Source organism: Ananas comosus, linkage group 6 (assembly GCF_001540865.1).
Source record: "Ananas comosus cultivar F153 linkage group 6, ASM154086v1, whole genome shotgun sequence".
NCBI classification, from domain to species: Eukaryota; Viridiplantae; Streptophyta; class Magnoliopsida; order Poales; family Bromeliaceae; genus Ananas; species Ananas comosus.
This window is the reverse complement of record NC_033626.1, coordinates 398,162-415,577: the sequence shown is the minus strand read 5'-3', so window position 1 is coordinate 415,577 and position 17,416 is coordinate 398,162. Positions and strand designations below refer to the sequence as shown.

The following is a 17,416-nucleotide window of genomic DNA, read 5'->3' as shown; positions in this document are numbered from 1 at the left end:
GTCGTAATAATTTCCTACAGGAGTATGCTTTAAAGTTTTTAATATGGTGTTATTTCTGTAATTATAAGAATAGACAAAGATAAAAGTTTAAAATTTTGAGGAATCTTTATGTAATAGATAATTTTATGATGGTAAATGCGTACACGCATCTGATTTATTCTCCTTTTTTAAGGTTGCAGTGGAGTGTGGACGTGCACAAAACAAAAGAATTGGGTTTAAGTTTCTTGTTATGTTAGTTCTTTTGCTCTAATTTTGGTTGTATTATGAACATATGGGATTACGGGATAATCAATCTTAATAGAGAATTTAACAAATAGATAATATGTAACTCTGGTATCATAGAAAACTAAATTGAGATTTTACTGCTTAGTTTAAATAGAATTTCTAATTTGAAGCTTCTAAATCTGCTGTGCGCAATCATTACAGAGTTTTCTAATAACATTTCTAGGTAGTTATTCAACAGGCGTTACAGGCCGTTCTTAGCATTTCAATTATAAATTGTATGAAGCTAGTAATTAAAATTCGGATTAAGAGGTTCCTTGACTCAACCAGCTGTACTTAAGCAATAGTACACACATCTTACATATTATTTATATTTTCTATTTTTTTAAAATGGAGTGATTCTTTTATTGGTATATAGATTTATATAGATTCACTTGTTACATCCTTAATTCATTTAGCAAGGTTAATCTATAAATCCATATTGGAGTACAATTACTGAGGATAAAACTGCCACTTCTAATCTTTCTGCTAAAGGTTGATGATTGAAATTCCATGGTTTTAAAATTCATATTTTTGAGGAAAAAACTGAGATAAGTTCAAACCGTTAGCTTCAATGGGATGATTTATTATTATTATATATATTAGTGGTTCTTTGGAAATCATTGGATAAGCGAACGACCAGCAATTTAAAAAAATATTTTTTTTTTTGAAAAAGTGGCTTTTGTAGTCAATATTCCAACTAGCTTTCGAAAAGAGATATCGACTTTTCGTAGCACAATTAAGTGGCAAAAGATTATTTGAGATTTTAAATTTGAAATTTAGTTGCTTTACATTTTCGGTTAAATTCATTTTTTAAAAATAAACGAAATGCATATATAGCATATATAATACATTGTCTCTCAAAAAAAAAGGAAAAAAAAAACTTTCAAAAAGAGATGAATGCAAAAGTGAGAAATCATGGAAACAAAAATTAAGGTGGAATGTGTTACTTGGGCAGCATTTTATATCTCATCTATAGATTTCATATCAAGCAATTAGAGTTCATGAATCACCACTCATAAGAGTAAAAAAAAAAATCAAGCTTATCTAATTTGTGGCTAAGTTTTTAATATTATGTAAAATTGAAAACTAATATTTGTTATGTGTGTAAAATAATGCGAAACAATGGTTAAGACGTGAACTTAATAAATGAGAGAAAAAATAAATAATTAATGCTAGGAGCCAGATAGAATTCAAATTAATTCAGGATCTTTTGCTCTAATATATACCATTGAAATAATGTAGCATAATTATTTTTGCCCAAAAGTTTAAGCTGATCATAAAGAATGATATTTTTAATTTTTATGTTCAACAATGTGTAAATCCATAAGTTTTGACGAACAACTTAGCTCGAATTCGTTAGTCATATTTTAAAAAATTTTCTAGCGGCACTACAACAAAAACGGTTTATAGCGACACTTTTAAGTGTCCCTAAAACTTAAAAAAAGTGCTGCTAGCAAAAATACCGACACTAAAAATAGTGTCGCTATATGTGCAGTCCCTAGGGTATATAGCGACACATAATAAAGTGTCGGTATATCCCAAAATAAGTGCTGCTGTTTAGTGACACTTTTTTTTGGTTTTAGTGACACAAATAAGTGTCCCTAATTTTTATAAAAAATATATATATTTTTTATATAGTGACACTTTATAAGTGTCCCATTGTCATTCAAAATATAATATTTTATTTATTTAAACATCTAGTCTAGTATTAAACTTTATTTAAACTAATCTCATATACATTAAATCGATGAGANGATTCCTCCCCCAACACCACCGCCGCTGCCTCGACGTTTGGTGCCAACTCCCCCGGCGATCGTGGCGTCGGGTGCTACGGCGGAGGAGGAGGAGCGCGAGGGCCGATTTTTAGGGTTTCGATGGGTTTGGTGAGGGGAGAAGAGGTGAGAAGAGGTGGTGAGGGGAGAAACAGGGATACGACCTAGGTGAGGGGAGAAGAGGTGGTGACGGGAGAAAGAGGGATACGACCCAGGGTAATACGAACAGCGTAACGGGTTTAGTGAGGGCCGATTTTTTTTTTCTTTTTTTTTTTTTGTAATTGAGTTGTTTATTTGGGCTTTGTAAATTTTTTTAAAAATTTTAAAAATTTTTAAATATATTTGGAACACTTGTACTAAAGTGTCCCAAAAAAGTGTCGCTATAGCTCTGTTTTGTTGTAGTGCGGTGTGATAATAACGTTTAAGTTTGAATATGCAGTGATTCGATCATAGGATAGTTTTTTTTTTCCTCGTATAAATTGATATTTACCTACCAAAGATGCTTCACATTGTGTCTCATATAATCGTTAGCTTAGAATATTTTGTATTCACATGATGTTGTGCTAATTATTCAACTATTGCCCTAAAAAAAAGAAAAAAACAAACAATTTTTACAAACCACGTTTGAGTGAGAGATGTGTTCTTTTGAAATTCTCAGTTAATTAACAGAAGGGAGGGATACATCTCCATCAAAATTCCCACAAATTAATTCTCAATGAATTTATTTTCTATATAAGTTGATTAATTATTATCAATTATTATAAGTCAACGTAAATATCCTTGTTTGTTGTATAGCACAAGATATGCGTGTAACTCCACTTAATTTGTATAATTAAACTTTTCAAAATTACACGAGATTCACGAAATCTCACCTAACTTTAATAATATAGTGTATATATGTTGTTTGATGGGATTCATTGATGGGAAATATATATATTCCATGCGTGTGTATATGTACATACATAGCTTTTTCAAAGGGTTTATTTTACTATAAAAAGGAATAATTTATCTAGATATGATAATATAATGCGACCTAACGTGGTGTTGCCAGCCTACCCTCACAATACTTATAAGGACTAAGTATATTTCGTGTTAAAGAAAATAATATAAATTGGATAAATTTAAATTCAAATACGAAACATGATATAATAAAGAGGATATATATATATATAATATATACGTATATATATATAGAATTATACTACTATATCTTATCTATAGTACCAGAGCTCTCCGGTACTATACGTGTTTGTTTCTGATCTAGCCGCGTTCAAATCAACCGGATCGCACACGCGTTAAATACTGATCTAAGGTATATGAATTTCTTAGGAATAAAATTTTAGTTTTTTTTCGATATCGTTTACTTAGTAAAGAAATATAATCAAAATGCACTGAAAATAAATAATCTTTAAAATTTGAGCATAGGACTTTAAATAAATGCAAGATCCAAAAAATGTTAACCTTAATCTATAATACGTTTTAAAGTATTTTCTATCAGAATATGTGATAGAAATTTAGATTCTTTTAACAAACCGTTAAACTCCAACATCGGTTCATAATAGCCATTGATAAATTGACAATCTTTGAAATACGTTTGATCAATAAAGTAAACTAGGCCGAAATCAATCTAATTTACTTCATAAAAACTTTAAACTACCCTAATCAATTTTAACGTGTGGGATCGGTTGATTTTGAACGCCCGTAAGATCGATAAACGCCAACACCATAGTGTAGCGCATGGACGTCGGTACTGGTGGGTGTTGAGATGATATGATTTATAGTAAGCCTAACGTTAGCTCACTCTTCCTCGGTCATCTCAGATATCACCTCTCTCTCTCTCAAATCTCTCTCTCTTCTCTCTCTCTCTCATCTCTACAATAACATAGATTATATATCGGTATAGTATATAATACTGTAGTGATAGAATGTCTCCTGATGCTTTCGAAAGTACGGGGGCCTCCGTACTTGTAAGTTGTTTTCGATGATGGGACGTCCGATTTGGCGATCGGTTTCGTTAGACATGATTTACGCTATTGGAACTATCTAGAAACCAAATTTCATAATTTTTTAACTCAATTTGCCTAGTGAACGAGTAACCTCAAAATGAACGGCTGAAAATAAAAATCTAATAAAAAATAATGATAAATGACTCAAATTTCAAATTGAAAATATTGATCTTACTATTGACGTTAAGTAGAATTTTCTATTAAATTTTCATATAATTTGGATATTTCTACATTGTTGAACTTAAAAACGTGCCACATCGGCCATTAAAATAGTCATTTTTGGGACCTTTTGATCGTTGAGTAAATGATGTCAAAAAATTATAAAATTTGGTTTCTAAATAGTTCCAATAGAGTAGATTATACCTAATGGAGCCGATCGTCAAATCGGATGTCCTATCATCGAAAATAACTTACAAGTACGAAAGTCCCGATACTTTCGAAAGCATAGTTGACCCACTATATATATATATATATATATATATATATATATATATATATATATATATATATATATATATATATATATATATATATATATGTTAATTTGTTTCCCATCACGTAAAGATGGACAAACATGGCCAAAATATATATTCCGCTTTTATAAAAAGACGATACTAATTTTTTAGGCTAATTTGCATAAAAAGTTCATCAATTGTACATTTTTACAAAATTATGCCACTTTCTTAAATTTCACAGATTAGATTGAAATTTTTAGTCCGACCAAAATATTCTCATTTCTCTTTCTCTTTCCTTTCTTTCTTGTTTATTTTTTCGGCTCTTTAGTCTAGCTCCCTCCTTTTCATCTTTTTGTCTCTTTCTCCTCATATTTTCTCTCGCTGCTGCTCCTCCTCCTCCTCCTCCTCCTCCTCTTCCTCCTCCACCATCCCAACATCGACGCTGTGCTCCTCTTTTCTATCTCGCTTATACTTTCGTCGACATTCGACGACGGCAATACCGACTCGAATATGGTACAGTTTGCGGAGGTGAAGCTATGGCAAAGAGCGTGGCCGTGCACAGCAACGACGATGATGATGAGTGAGGCGTAAAATTTGAGAACAACGAGAAGGAAGAGCACGTCAGGACAAGGGCACAGGAGAGGGCACTGTAGCAAAAATTGATGCAGAGAGAAGAAGAAAAAAGAAGGGAAAAAAAGGAAAAAAATAATAAAGAAATATTACAAATTTTATCTTCTAAAAAGACAATCATGTGCAGCGGTTGCTATAGAAAAAGTCAAAAAGTAGAGGGAAAAAAAAGAAAAGAAGGTTGTAATATTTGAGACGAAATTGTATTCTTTGAGACTATGAGACTAATTAAGTTGAACAATAAAAATATAAGATCAATGCACTGTTTGAAACTTAAGTTGCATTATTTGAGAGAATGCAATTTAGTCTCAAATAACGGTGCAATTAAAATCTTAAATAGTACAACTTAGTCTTAGTTACAACTTTTATTTTATGTGATATAATTTAGTTTCAAATAGTTATAACTTATAAATAGTGCAACTTTAATTACTCTCAAACAACGCAACTTCATTTCAAACAATGCAACTCTTTTTTTCTCTATTTCTTAGCATTTTTGTAACGACCACAGCGTATATGATTGTCCTTTTAGAAAAAAAATATTTTTTTTATTTTTTTTTTCTTCTTTTTTTTCTTCCACCTCACTTTCCTCTTTCGTCCACTTCCACAATAGCCATTCCCGCCTCGATGTGCTCTCACTATCCGTCCTCATCAAATCCTGCAATATCTTCATCGCCATTGCTATTCACTGCTGTGCCCTCCGCGATCTGAGCCATATCTGAGCCTACATTGTTGCCGCCAGAGTCGACAAAAGTGTGGTCGAGGTAGAAAAGAGGAGCACGGTGTCAACATAGGGGCAATGGAAAAGGAGGAGGATGGAGAGAAAGCAGGAAGAGAAAAAGAAATTGATAGCGAGGAGAAAGAAATTGATAGCGAGGAGGAAGAAGAAAAAAAATGAATAAGAGATAAAGGCGAGAGAAGGAAAAACAAGATTTTTTTGGTCAGTTTACTAAAATATAGACCTAATCTGTAAAATCAAAAAAAATATATACTTTTATAAAAATACAAAACCGATGAGCTTTTTATACAAATTGATTTATTTTTTATAAGGCACTCTCACAGAACAATTTCAAAAAGGAGCAAAATGACAAATCACATAAATATGAAGAAGATTAATTATAAACTTTTAAATATTTAAATGGAAGATAGCTGAAAATATGAAGTGATTGGACTTAAAACTTAGGACCTTGGCTACTAATCATCAAATTCTTTTGACACTTGCATTAGGATTGTTGGTGGTATAAAACTTATTGCATGCAGTAATAATATTGTTGAAATTTTTTACATTTTAGCCTATTAGAATAAAAAAAATTGAAACTCTTTTTTACTATTTGTTCCTAGTGTAAGTGACAAAAAGATTGATGGTTAATATTCGAGGTCCATATTCAAAATTTAGTTACTTCACATTTCAATTTAAATTTATTTTTTAAAAAATAAGTGAAGTGAATAGCATATTTACCTTTTATCTTAAAAAATATTTTTTTTTTTTTATTGATCATCATGAGCACCTTTCAACGATTCCGCAGTCAAAAGTTCAAAGTAGAAATCTTTTTCAAGCTTTGCAATTAAAGATCTGATAATAATAATCAAACTGAGGTAGGTGGAGAGGAATTTGGTGGCATCCAATAACAGCATAATAAAACAAAACATTAATTGGTTAACTCCAGCTAGAAACTCCGTACCTCTCTAGTTTGACGCTTAATTGCTAAAATTGAAAAGGCCGAGTCCTTTTCTCTTCCTCCGTGATATTTCTGAGTGTTTTATCGCATCGACAGAGCGCGGCACGCGGCTAAGTCTAAGATCGCCACTTGTCTCTGCAGTCATTTCTGGGGAAGTAGGTGGATCACATAGAGCGGCAAGGGAAGCTTGGAACACGATTTAACTATGACCAAGCACAAAAGACCACTTCTTTCTATCTGTGCCTCAAGAGTTGTCCCCTATAATATTGCTGATGACATAATAATATTACTATTATATTCTATTATGTTCCAAATATTATTAATAAATTTTAAATATTATTATTATATTTTAAAGGAAAAACTTCAAAAATTTCCTATGTGGTTTCGTACTTTTTTATTTTAGTATTCTGTGGTTTAAAGTATATCAAGTTAGTACCCTGTGGTTTTGCACTTTTTCACTTTAGTACCCTGTGGTTTAAAGTGTATCAAGTTAGTACTCTGTGATTTTATTTTTGTATCAAGTTACTACTCTATGGTTTTATTTTTGTATCAAGTTAATAACCTATGGTTTAAAAACCATATGGTATTAAAGTGAGAAAGTGCGAAATCATAGGGTACTAATAAAGTGAGAAAGTGCGAAACCACAGGGTACTAAAGTTAAAAAGTGCAAAACTATAGAGTACTAATTTGATACACTTTAAACCATATAATACTAAAGTGAAAAAAAATGAAACACAAAGGGGTATTTGAAGTTTTCCCTATTTTAAGCTTTGAAACTCTATTCTCTTCATATGTGTATGCTATTACATCAGTAATATTATAGGATATTCCAAAATAGGATCTCCAAAGCATTGCTTATAGAACAATCCATAGTAGTCCTTGTCCCACTGAAGTGATTGGCCACCCACCCCAACTATGTGCCACTCCTTCAATTGCCCAACCACTCCTTTGCTAGTTTTGTTTTTTTGTTTTTTTGTTTTTTTTTTTGGTGGTGGTGGAAACATATTGAATTTGGCTAAACTATAAATCATTTTAAATTGACTAACTGCTCTTCAAAATTTTAAGTCTATTATCTAACTTTTTAATTTATTTGATTTGAGTCAGTAAATAATATTTTGATTTTAAATTTTACATGCGTTGTATATGTTTACATATTTGATTACTGTCCTTCATACGATTCTCACAATTATAAATTTATTGATGCAAGTAATTAGTTTGAATTTTAAAGTCAAATAATCTTTGAGTAACTCAAATCAAATAAATTGGAAGTGTGGGTATTATCGATCCAAAAAGATCTATAGTTCGTGTAAATTTGGTACGTTTTTACTTTTTGTTTTCGAAGGCACCATCAAACTATCTATTTTTTCAATCCCTACACTAAAAATAATAAATCTATAATTTTATATAAAAACTATTAGAAATTACTAGTTAAAATAGCAAAGCATAGATATATTCAATTTATTTTGGTATAAAAAATAATTAAAAAATAACTTAATAGAAGTTTTCAATTAGTCTGTCATAAAAATTCATTATATATTTTTTTTACTATATAATCAATGCCACTTAATAAATTTGTTAGATTTTGTCTAAAACAGTAACTTAACAGTAATATAAAGATTGACAAAAAAAAAAAAAAAATCTATGAGAAAAGAAAATAGTGCAAAATATGAAAGTAAAAAAAATAAATCTAAAATACAGTATAGAAATTAATAAAATATAATTATATAATTATATTTTTGAAANTTTGAGAGATAGGTAGCACGCTATCTGCTTCGTTTATTTCATTTAAAAATAAACTTAGCTGAAAATGTGAATGGGCTAGGATTCGAACTTGAGTCTCGGATACCAACTATCAAACTCTTTGCTACTTGCTCTAGGGACGATCGGTCAGCATAGTATTATTATTAAGCCTTCAAATAACTCCTTATAAGAAGTTCTAGGGGAAAAAGTGGTGGCCCTTAGTCAAGACAACTACTAAAAGAAGGTTCCTAATTTCCAGGGTAAGTAATGGACTAAGAAAGAAAGAAAAAATATTTTGGAGTCGCTTCATCATCTTAAAAGGGTTCATCACAAGTAAATTCAAACATTCTAGGACAACATGTACAAAGACACAGATTTTGTTGAATAATACAATGTATAAAGCAGGCCCGGGAGAGGCTAGAGTTAGTACAGCATCAATTTGACCTGGTCCATTCACACTCTGGATTCTTCTCCTTGGATGTTTTAAGGTAGCAGGTTAGGTTAATTACACACCACAAAGAATAATTTAATTAAAGAAGTAAAACATGATTGAACTATAGCTAAGCTCGTGTTGGCTCATTCAATTTTCAATAAAAAATTAATCCAATTGACCACGATCGATCGAGCATTGTATAAAGTATACAAACTAATTACCTACAAATTAAAACGAGTGTAGATGGAAAGGTTCCTTGTTTAAGGTAAAACTCATTCAACAAGATACTATTACAGTACTTGTTAGATGTGACTCGAAATTAATAATCGATTCAAATTCGGACTTTTCGACTCGCTGACAGTTTCGCGGTGCGACTAAATTGGAGAATAAACTTGTAAAGAAAAAATAAATGTCTGTAGTCGGTAACGGAGGGCTCGGGCCAACAACCCTGAGCCCGTAGCCCACCACTAACATTCGTCATGGGGTGCAGGGGGCTCCGCCCCCTGCGGTACGGATCGGATTCGAAACTCGTTAAGAGTTTTCCTTTTCGTTTTTTCCCTAAAGGCGTGAGATCGTGGTTCGTTGTACTATCTGAATATTGTATTTTCTTTTTCGTTTTGATAGTAAAGTTCTCTTCTTCCTCGCCCGTGGTTTTTTTCTTAAAAAAAATTTTTCACGTAAATCTATGTGTTTTCTTTTATTTCTACCTGTGGTTTGTTTATTTTGTGTTCACCATTTCATTTCCGTTTGTGCGTTTGTCGTAACAGTACTTAACATCATTTACTTGGAGTTCTTTTATTGCGACTCAAAATAATTCTCTCATCATATGTATTATTATATATAATATAATCAGATACTTTACTCCTGTGTACATCATTATATGAATTGAGATTAATCAAGGGTGAAAGCAAGTTAGCTAGGCTAAGCTCAAGCTCAACTTTCCAAGCATTAATTGTGCACCAAACAAAAGCCACTGGTTTGATGGAAGTCCTAAATATTCATTGTAACTAACCCACAAGGCCACAATACTAATTAATTTCCTCTAACTATCATTGAGCCGACATGGACTTGGCTACATACAATGTCAAGTTGCTAACTTGAATCCATGCATGTGGACTTCTCAGTGGAACTAGCTTACTCTTTGACAATTAACTCAATCCTTTTGAATACTCGGATCAAAAGAGTAAAAGCTTTTGAATATACAATCCCACATCTAGATAACTAATAACAAAGTTAAAAATTACTATATATTAGCGAGCTCAGATCTATCAATGTACCTAACTTTTGGATTCAAGATCAGTTTTATTAAATTTGTCACATCCTTTCGTCGCGTAACCCTCGGTTAATGAACAGTCATGACTCCTTACCTTTGGACCATTTGCCAATTGCTAAGGAACTACGGCATTACCAAAGTGTTCCCTCTAACTAACATCATGGGTGGGGTTCACCAAATTAACTACCAAACTTTTTTTTGCTTTGTTTTTCTTTTTCTTTTTGACTCGTTAGAGGAACCATCTTCGCACATGCACGGTTTCAAATAGTTCATGTCAACAGTTATATTTTGACTCGTTCTAAGGCCAATATATATAGAAATTAAGCAATGGCTCCATTTCTCAGTTCTTGAACAAGTTGTGCTATGTAAATAAATGATCTGTGTACCCTATTAAATATAAAAAAATATAAAAATCGTTTTTTAACGGTTTAAATTTTTAGATTATAACAATTGTTTCACATGATATCTGGCAGGAGGTCCTGAATTTGAGTTATGTCAGGTTCTTAGCATTATTAACTTGGTCCCATTTAATTCTGGGGCAATTTCATGGATACCCCTCCCAAAGTTTAAAATATCACAGATGCCCCTATAAAGTTTAAAATATCACCAATATCCCTGTAAACACAAAAAATTATCACTAATACCCCTACTGTTAGTTAAGTTAGTTTTACTATAGTTATTACATGGTTAAAGATGGGTTAATTTTTAAAATGACTTATTTACCCTCAAATATCTTTTAACTAAAAATGTATGGAAACCCCCTCAACTATATGCATTTTGCCCTCAACTTTCATTTTTTAGTTGATATCCCATTAACTTTTTATTTTAAAAAAAAACCTAATTTCAGTGTATGAAAAAATCAAAATTTTTTTGTTTTATTGATGATTTTACCAAATCTAATGGCTCTATTTATTTTTTATCAAATAAATAACTATATATAAAAATTTAAATGAAAATAATGTTAAGGAATTATCCGATCTTTCTTTAATCTTGAAAACTTAAAAATTTTTTTAATCAAAATTATTCTCGATAATTTTATCTGCATTAAGTGTATTAAAAAACTGAAATATAATATATTTTAGCTTTTGAACAAAACTCTCTTTTTATTTCAATCGACAAAACAATTATGTGATTTATTTTTAAATAGGAAAAAAATAAAATCTATAATTTATTTCAAAATTACTATTACTAATTAGGAATGTGAATTGATATAGATACGGAATTTTATCTAAACTCGATTTAAAATGGGATAAGTTTAATCAATGCTGAATAGGGATAGTTTTAGTTATAGGTACCAAAAAATAAAATCCCGTCGTATGTAAATTCAGTTATAGTTTTGGTCTATATTTAAACCAAATCTGAACCGAAACCCAAAACCAAAACAAAACCAAAATCAGATAAAAACATACTATATTTAAAATACAATTTTTATATATTTTTTATTAATTAATATATATTAATAATTTAATTTACTATTTATATATTAAATACTCAAATTTAGATTTACAAAAATTATTTTGAAATACCTATTAGTATTTCTACTATTAAAAAGAGATAAAGGGTAAAAATGGTATTTTAAAAATTTAACTCCGATTCAAATGGGCTTTAATGGATCTTAACTAGAGGAGGGTATTCATGATAATTTTTCACATTTTGGAGGGCATTTGTGATATTATTAATTTTGGAAGGGTATTGATGAAATTAATAGTTCCTAGAGGGGCATCTATGAAATTATTCCTTTAATTCTAGGCTTTGTTTCACATACCCCACCTGCGACTTCCACATACGTAAGCATGAGTCATATAGATTACTACTATTGGATGGGTCATGAGAGAACCATGCATATCATTGAATGTTTAGCGAACCCACCCACCTATTCAATTCGTTTCCTGTTCCTGTTTTTATGTTTTTATAATTTTTGTCACGCGCATTACTTACCTGTAGGACCAATCAGCATCTACTACCGCACTGCACGCCATCGTTGAAACTTCCCCCCTTCGCATCGACCAAGACTCAAACGCCTCCCTCTCCGACCACTATAAATACCCACCAATTCCTGAGGAAAAAAGGTGTGCTCACATAATTCATTCGTTCATAGTTTCACACGCTTACGCAAACACAAGATCGAATAAAATTAGGATCGAGCCATAGAGAGAGATATGAGCAGCAGCATGGTGGAGGTTGTGAGGTCGGAATTGGTAGTCCCGAATGAGGAGACGCCGAAGCACAGGATCTGGCTGTCGAACCTCGACCTGGCGGCGAGGAGAGGCTACACGCCGACGGTCTACTTCTACCGCCCGAACGGCGACCCGGACTTCTTCTCCGCCGAGGCGCTGCAGGCCGCGCTGTCCAAGGTCCTCGTCCCCTTCTACCCCTTCGCGGGCCGCCTCGCGGAAGATCGCGAAAACGACGGCGACGGCCGCATCGAGATAGACTGCAGCGCGGAGGGCGCCCTCTTCGTCACCGCCCGCTCCGACCGCTACACCCTCGACGACCTCAGCGACTTCGCGCCGTCCGAGGAGATGCGGAACCTGTTCGTGCCGCCCGCCGGCGACCCCCGCGTGCTGCTGATGCTGCAGCTGACTTACCTGCGCTGCGGCGGGGTGGTGCTGGGGACGGCCATGCACCACGCCGTCCTCGACGCCCGCAGCGCCTGCCACTTCATGGAGACGTGGGCCGCCCTCGCCCGCGGATCCCCCGACCCCATCGTCCCGCCGTTCCTCGACCGCACCCTGCTCAGGGCGCGGTCGCCTCCCTCCGTCGCCTACGACCACGTCGAGTACAAGCCCGACCGGACCGCGAGGCCGCCCGGCGCGGCATCCGACTACGCCGCCGCCATCCTCACCCTCTCGAAGCGGCAGGTCGACGGGCTCAAGGCGCGCTGCGGGCCCGCGGGCGCGTCGGCGTTCCGGGCGATCGTGGCGCACGTGTGGCGGTGCGCGTGCGCGGCGCGGGGGCTGGCCCCGGACGAGGAGACGCGGCTGTACACGATGATCGACATGCGCAGCCGGCTGGTGCCCCCGCTCCCGCCGAGCTACTTCGGCAACGCCGTCATCCGCACGTCGGTGGTCGCGAGGGTCGAGGAGGTGGGCGGCGGCGCCTCGCTGGCGTGCGTGGCGCGGCGCATCCGTGGGGCGACGAGTCAGGGGGACGAGTACGCGCGGTCGCTGATCGACTGCCTGGAGTCGACGGACATGATGAAGCTGCCGAGGAGCGGCGTGTCGCGGTCGAGCCTGCGGGTCATCAGCTGGCTGGGGATGTCGATGTACGACGCGGACTTCGGGTGGGGGGAACCGACCTTCATGGGCCCGGCGCTCATGTACTACAGCGGATTCGTCTACCTCATGAACAGCCCCCGCAAGGATGACGGCAGCGTCGCCGTCATCGTCTCGCTCGAGCCCGATACCCTGCCCGCCTTCAAAAAGATCTTCTTCCAGGACCTGCACGGATCCCCTGCGCCCGCCGATCATCCCTGTGAATTGCATTGAATTGAACATGTATGTAATTAGCAGCTCCACACTACATTGGTACCCGGCCTCTTCTACAATTTTACCGGCCACTAGTACGTAGTAAGCTTGCTTGCTAGCCAGTGTACGTGATATGCATGCACGGCGCCATGCAACATGCAACTATATATATATACATGAGAGGTTTTTTGTTTTAATTCTTCCTCTTTTAATTTTCTCTCTTCGTGATGCACACATTAATCAAGTGTTTGACACTTGATTAATTCCTGCTGGTTTCCCATACGTGTTATTAATTATATAGTTAATATACATGCTGTAAGAATTTAATGTGTATAAAATAGAATTTTATGTTCCAACACAATCATTAACTAATGCATTTGCTGTTTAAGCACTTTAATTTGTCTTAATTAATTAAGGATCCTTGCACCAAATTCATAGTTAGTTAATTCGGATTCGGCCAAAATTCGGTACGGGTATAATTCGGATAAAATTCGTCTTCTAATTTTTAAATTCGTTGAAAAATACGGCTAAAAAACGGATTCGTCAATTATTCCGATACGTGATTTATACGGATATTATACGCTCATCAATTAAAAATTCGGGATCAAAAATTCGGCTATTAAATTAAATTTTTTTTTTCTCAAAATTTATGCTATTAGCATAATTACTCATATTTCTTAAGAATATAAGAAAAAAAACTATAAAATTAAGCTAATTAAGTAAAAAAAAAAGCAAACTATATTATACCTCAAAATAAATAATAAATTAAATAAATAAAAGATTAAAATAATACATATGAGATTAAATTTGGGGGACGAGAGCAAACGTTTCGAAAAGATTTTTTTTTTTTTTTTTTTGCTACGATTTTGGAAATGTTTTTTTTTTCACCTCTCTCTGTTTTGGGCGAGCTGCAAGTGGCACGGAGCCGCGGAAGCGAGCGCGAGCCGCAAGGGGCACGGAAACGAACGCGAGCGCAAGCGCAGGCCAGGGCGCGAGCGCGGGCCCGGGTGCATGCGCAAGCGCGGGCCGGGTGCGTGCGCTGGCGCGTGCCCGGGCGCAGGCCCTTTTTTTGGGCGAATAATTCGCGAATAAGTATTTTTTTCCAAAAAAACGTATTTTTTTTTGAATTTTTCGGAAAAATACGAATTCGGCGGTTTAATTTGTTTTCTCAAAAATTCGCGAATAATTCACGAATTAACTAACACAGGTCCAAATCTCGTACTAATCAGTTAATCAATTAATTAATGTGCTCTTTACCTTAACTCTTTGAAAACAAATTAAACTTGTTGGATCCCACCTTCGTGCGTACGTACTCTCCAGGGTAGTTAATGAATCAAGCATATATCTTCGAGGAGATCCTATTCACGAGCAATTTTGTCCTTTTATTTATTTATTTATTCATTTTTTTTGGAAACTTCAAATCATAGGTAGGATTAATATGATCAAAACAAAATGGGTTTCACCAACCCTCTTTGACTCGATCAACATGCATATGTATTCGGGTATTGGCCATGTATTAATTGGTGGCCACATTTGGTTTCGTCAACCACCCACCAACCAGGGTCCTGGTCAATCATTCACCTACCAACCTTTTACTTTGACCTTGTAACACATATGTATACGTACGTAGTAGGCAATGGTTACGTAAGTGGGATTATTTTCAACATTGCATGTACCTAGAGGAACAACGTACCGCATAAAATATTTAACAAAATTATATTCGCACCCATATATATTTAATACATGAGTACGATTTACGTACTTTTGTTAAATATAAATTAAATTTATAATCTTATTTGATTAAATCGTATTTGAGTACAGTTCAGATTAGGGACTAATAAGGATACGTATCAACTTTTCGAGTTTTAAAATAAGCTTTGCAGTAAGAAACCATCAGGTATATGATTAGTTAAAAGCTTTCCTTTAACAAAAAAAAAAAAAAAATTTAAACAAATTCTTTGATTTGGTTTACAAATTTACTATACCAAGCTCTTCTAATGAGTACATAGCTATTTTGATTGATCAGAGCACTTTTATTTTGAAGATGAAACACTAAGATTTTGAATTGTGTTTACATTATATTTGCTTCTTCTTTTTTTTTTCTGAGTGCTCAACTTATACGAATGCGGATACTTGGTTCCAAATCCGTGTCCAACTATCTTAAGAAAAATCGGATTTTAATTTGAATTTGAAATGTTTTTAATATTATTACTGTATGTATATGAATCCAAATTCAATCGAATAGCCAATTTTGACATCTGACTCCAGCTATGCTTGAATTAGGTTTCAGTTTGATATGATAATATCCTATCAACTTTCACCCCTAGTTGTACAACAAAAAAATATGTTGCAAAGTAATTTCAAAGTATCATAGGAGATGGCAAAGAATCTAATAAAGACAATATGATTAACCTTGATATTATAATAACATTTTTTAATATATATATAGAGTAGGGCAGGGCTACTATACTCTTTTGAGTACAGAGCTCTTCGTACTTATAAGTTGTTTGCAATTATGGAGTTTTTGAATCGATGATCGACTCCGTTAAAAATAATCTAGAGTATTTAAAACTTTTAAAAAATAAATTTCGTAATTTTTCGAAATCATAATAAAGTCATCAAGCAGGTATAAAATAAATTGTCAAAATCGATCGACGTCTTAAAAATGGATGATCGGACGTTCAATTTAAGATTAGAGTTATTGATCTTTATCTAGATAATGAATAGAATTTTGTATCAAATATTCAACCATTTCGATTCTTTTACTCTGTTAAACTAGCAAATATTTCATACCGACAGTTAAAAATTGTCAATTTTTAGATCCTTTGATTATAAGGTAAATAATGTCAAAAAATTATAAAATTTGATTTTTAAAAGTTATAAATGCTCTAGAAAATATTTAACGATATGAATCGTCGATTCAAAAGCTCTATTATCAAAAATGACTTAGAAGTATGAAGGGAATCGTACTAATAAGAGTATAGTAGCCGGACTCTCTCTCTCTCTCTCTCTCTCTCTCTCTCTCTCTCTCTTTCTCTCTATATATATATATATATAATTGAGCTCCTATGCTTTTAAAAGTACCAAGTTGTTGGTGCTTGTAGATTTTTAGCCATTGGATTAAGGAATGTGTAGTTAGGATGACGTGGGCCCCCTAGGGTTGAGTGGGTGGTTGGTTGAATAGTATAATCTAACGGTTGAAAATGATCAAAGGCATAAATCTAATGGTAAAAAATTTACAAGCACCAAGTGTTTTGTGCTTTTACAAGCACCATAGCCGGACTCTATATATATATATATATATNTATATATATATATATATATATATATATATATATATATATATATATATATATATTCTTTTTATGAGCAATATGGAGATTTATGATGGAATATAGATATTCCTAAATGGGCCAAATTGACATGAGCCACTCTTTCATCAGCCACTGTTGGGTCTGATGGCCCAATGGCCCGGCCCAATATTCATTTTCATTCCTATTATGCTTTCTAGATTTCATGAAAAGGCCTCATTTTTGTCTTTCAAATTTTTTTTATCTGAAAAACAAAAATTAGGAAAAAAAGTGTCTTCCATTAAAACTTTTTTCCTTTTACAATATAGTTTTTTTTTCACAATTTTCCGAAGAACCAAACACATCTCTTAGTGAGCCTTTGTGACAGCAGGAACTCCAATTTTACTTACTGA

General features: G+C 34.3%; 1 protein-coding gene across 1 annotated transcript; it reads left to right on the top strand.

Moving 5' to 3' along the window:
- LOC109711342 (hydroxycinnamoyltransferase 4-like) lies at nt 12,330–13,910 on the top strand. The gene has a single exon (XM_020234340.1). The coding sequence runs from the start codon at nt 12,406–12,408 to the stop codon at nt 13,732–13,734; it is 1,329 nt and encodes a 442-aa protein (XP_020089929.1). The 5' UTR covers nt 12,330–12,405; the 3' UTR covers nt 13,735–13,910.